The sequence below is a fragment of the Cherax quadricarinatus genome, chromosome 26 (genome assembly GCF_038502225.1).
Source record: "Cherax quadricarinatus isolate ZL_2023a chromosome 26, ASM3850222v1, whole genome shotgun sequence".
Taxonomy (NCBI): Eukaryota; Metazoa; Arthropoda; class Malacostraca; order Decapoda; family Parastacidae; genus Cherax; species Cherax quadricarinatus.
Genome location: NC_091317.1, coordinates 14,609,183 through 14,613,710, shown reverse-complemented (window position 1 = coordinate 14,613,710; position 4,528 = coordinate 14,609,183). Strand labels below are relative to the sequence as shown.

The window sequence follows — 4,528 nt, the reverse complement described above, 5'->3', positions numbered from 1 at the left end:
AAAACCTCTCATGTGATACCGATTTCACCCTTACTACCTTCCTTACATTATTCTTTTTTCCCAGTCACCTCTACTGTAAGTAGGATTTGAACACATTCCAATTTTTGACTATGCTGAAAATGCTAAGAAATATGAAAATTTTGAATGTGAATGTAAAATAGCTGGTGAAGAGTATTTAGGAATCACATAAATATACCAACTGGAGCAAGGATTCCAGTAGAACTGTGAAAATGTGCAGAAGCATTGGTTTTCCCAGACCATGCTTCATCCTCCCTCACCTGTCCGTTATTCTCGTCTTCTCCTTCCTCTTCCTTTCTTCCTTTCTTCAGTCCCTCTCTTCTTTCCTCCTCATAGTTCTCCTCTCCCTCCTCTCTTCTCGTGAATATGTTACCAAATCTGGATATTCCTCTGTAATGTGGCCTGCAGCCCCTCCCTTCCTCTCACCCGCTTCAAATTGGCAGCTCCTCGTATCATGGTATTTGGTGCTTACTGAAGGTGATCCAAGGTCGTGATCTCACTGCAGTTTCCTATGAGACTTCCTGTGACACTCGACTATAAATAAGTGAGCTCACTGCAACGATCGTCAGTTACCTCGTCCACTGCAGCACAACAAACATGGTAAACAAACTGCTACGTTTTATGTCCTCATACAACCTGCCATTTGCTATTCAGAATTATATACAACACTAAAGAAAAATAGTTTCAAAGAATGTTACTATATAGTGACTGGAATGATTCACAATTAACCCACAAACTGGAAATGTAAACTAAATTAGGTTGTAAGTGATATAGTGACAGGACAAGTTTAAGACATTTATTATAGAAAATATTACACCCCGAGTGGTTTCTTCAGTTCTAATACAGAATAAGTTAAAAACAAAGTGCTGTATAGTGGACAGAACAGGTGACCCTGTCTAATGGTCACCTGCCATGTCCACTATATCACACCTACTGTTCTACTCTCTACTAACAATAATGAAGATATTCTTGGTGACTCGTCTCCTTTAACAAATATCTTGAAGTATGCTTAAGTGTATTTATCCACATACATAATACTGGTCCAGGATGGACGAAAATTTTTCACTTCCATTCCGAATATAAGGGTTAAATGTTAACAAATTTATATAATCTTCAATTATTCTGAATTATACATAATATTATAAATCAATATTATTCCTATTTTCATCAAGTATTTAGGATTATATGCAAGAACATAGAAGCACTGCATTTGGACTACGGACCATGTGATGTAAATGGGTTTGAAAACCGACACTTACGCAACGTATGGAAATCTGTATTACGGAAAAGTTTCCAGAATAAAGATTCCCAAATGTTGCACAAGTGTATATCAGCACCTATGTACTGTGAAATAAAGACACGTGTGCAACATCCAGGACATTTTTTAGGACGCGGTCCACCGGCTGGAAATAGGGTGTGGCATCTGGGTGAGCGAGGCCAGCGGATGCTGACCCACTGAATGAGTTGTCATCTGAGACTCATCACGAGACACAGACTTACTTCCTGCTGAATACACCACCACCACTCCACCACCACCACCACCACCACCACCACCACTCCACCACCACCACCACTCCACCACCACCACTCCACCACCACCACCACTCCACCACCACCACTCCACCACCACCACTTCACCACCACCACCACCACCACTCCACCACCACCACTCCACCACCACCACCACCACTCCACCACCACCACTCCACCACCACCACTCCACCACCACCACTCCACCACCACCCCACCACCACCACCACTCCACCACCACCATTCCACCACCACCACTCCACCACCACCACTCCACCACCACCACTCCACCACCACCACTTCACCACCACCACCACCACTCCACCACCACCACTCCACCACCACCACTCCACCACCACCACTTCACCACCACCACCACCACTCCACCACCACCACTCCACCACCACCACTCCACCACCACCACTCCACCACCACCACTCCACCACCACCCCACCACCACCACCACTCCACCACCACCATTCCACCACCACCACCACTCCACCACCACACCACTCCACCACCACCATTCCACCACCACCACTCCACCACCACTCCACCACCACCACTCCACCACCACCACTCCACCACCACCACTCCACCACCACCATTCCACTACCACCATTCCACCACCACCACCACCACCACTCCACCACCACCACCACCACCACCACCACCACAACCACTCCACCACCACCATCGCCACCACCATCACCACCATCAGCACCACTCTGCCACCACCACCATCACCACCACCACCACCACCACCACCACCACCACCATCACCACCACTCCACCACCACCACCACCACCACTCCATCACCACCATCATTCCACCACCACCACCACTCCATCACCACCATCATTCCACTACCACCACCACTCCACCACCACCACCACCACCACTCCACCACCACCACCACCACCACCACTCCACCACCACCATCGCCACCACCATCACCACCATCAGCACCACTCCGCCACCACTACCATCACCACCACCACCACCACCATCACCACCACTCCACCACCACCACCATCACCACCACCACTCCATCACCACCATCATTCCACCACCACCACCACCACCACCACCACCACCACCACCACCAACAACAACACTAGATTAAGTCAGCTTCCAGTCTACTAACAAGTAATTAATGTCCTAAACTTCATCATAACTTTAATCTTCCTTCTGACAGTAAGTTTCTTGTACACGTCTTTATCTCCCAACAGTAAATATAACAGCAACTTATGTGTGATATAACACACTGATCAACACATTTATTAAGGACACGTTTCACCACGAGCAGCTTCATTAGGACTCAAGAAGACACTCCGGGCGAAACGTCTCCTTCATAAAAGTCTTGATCAGTGCATACATGTGTATTTCCTACTACTTGTCGATATAACCTCACCAGTTACATTGATATAACGATTGTTCATTTTTTTTAGACTTGGAGTGTTTACACCGTGTTGGTGCTGAGTGTTGTGGCTGCTACAGTCGGTGCCCAGGACAGCTACAGTGGCTACGATGGCAGTAGACTCGGGGGGTACAACGATGGAGGACTAGGAGGCCTGGGCAGTGGAGGTTATGGTGGAAATGGGTTTGGAGGCTTAGGCAATGGAGGGCTAGGAGGATATGGGGGATTGGGCAACGGAGGTCTTGGCGGATTAGGTGGTCTCGGGGGATACGGAGGAAATGGATTTGGAGGACTGGGCAATGGAGGTCTTGGGGGATATGACGGGAGTGGATTCGGAGGATTAGGCAATGGCGGACTTGGAGGATATAACAATGGTGGTTTAGGAGGATTAGGTGGATATGATGGAAATGGATTTGGAGGATTAGGCAATGGCGGACTTGGAGGCTATAACGACGGTGGCCTCGGAGGATATGGAGGCAACGGACTTTTAGGATTAGGCAACGGCGGCCTTGGAGGCTATGGAGGAAATGGACTTGGAGGATTAGGCAATGGCGGCCTTGGAGGTTATGGAGGCAACGGATTTGGAGGTATGTTGAATGAGAAACATTATTATTATTATTATTGACAAGTGTATTTTGTCTCCCTTCGTCATGCAGTTACATTTGTTATTAATAACATTAGTTATTCTTCTTATTAATAACTTCAGTTATAATTAGCATTAATAATTTTAGTTATTCTTGTTATTAATAACGCTTCCGTTATCATTTAACTGATTTAGTCCGCGTTCCTTATTTATGAAGAACAATAATTACATCTTTTGTAATATTCTTTATTGAATTTGTGACGAAAACGTTACTTGAGCGAGTTGTTGTTTCTGTCAGGAATTAACTATTTAATATCAGATACCATATATCTACAAGAGGGGGTCGTTTGTATTACTAGTTTTTTTTTTTATATAAAAATAACCATTAGTTACTGTCGTGGATGGCAAGAATTAGATATCTCATTATAAGGATTTCTTTCACTAAATTTACTCTTATGATCGCAGGATACGGGAAGTAGACAGAGTCCACACTTCATCGACATCAGAGTGAAGGATGCTGCACTCTGCGCTCACAGCACCGCGAGTGAACACTTGGGCTTGTAATGCTGTCAACGAATATCGATGATAAAGAATTTTTATTTTTAATCTTCATTTCGTTTTTGCTTTCACCCTTCCTCATGAACGAGAGGTCGCGTACATCATCATCATCCACCTTGTTTCTCGACCAGCAACTCCAGTTAATGTATAGAATGAGAAGTAGATATGACAGAGGTGTACTATCAATAACTAGTACGTCACATTGGTAGCTAGTCAAGGTGTAGAGGCGAGGCCCGAAAGAGTTAAATTAGGTTATTGCCTGTGTCAGGAGTGATGGAGTATCCATCACATGCGCCTGGATGATTCTTCACACTGGAATTCGGAGAGAATTTGTGGTAAGCGATTCTGGGAATGTTTATCTGAAGCTACTGGTGGGAGAAATATCTTCAGATAGATACCTAAATGTTGCACAGGTATC

General features: G+C 45.6%; 1 protein-coding gene across 1 annotated transcript; it reads left to right on the top strand.

The window, feature by feature from the left end:
• Positions 1-562: 562 nt before the first annotated feature.
• LOC128691529 (uncharacterized) lies at positions 563-4,271 on the top strand. Its single transcript, XM_053780379.2, has 3 exons — positions 563-618; positions 3,001-3,556; positions 4,018-4,271. The coding sequence occupies exons 1-3, from the start codon at positions 616-618 to the stop codon at positions 4,029-4,031; spliced, it is 573 nt and encodes a 190-aa protein (XP_053636354.1). The 5' UTR covers positions 563-615; the 3' UTR covers positions 4,032-4,271.
• The last annotated feature ends 257 nt before the right edge of the window (positions 4,272-4,528 follow it).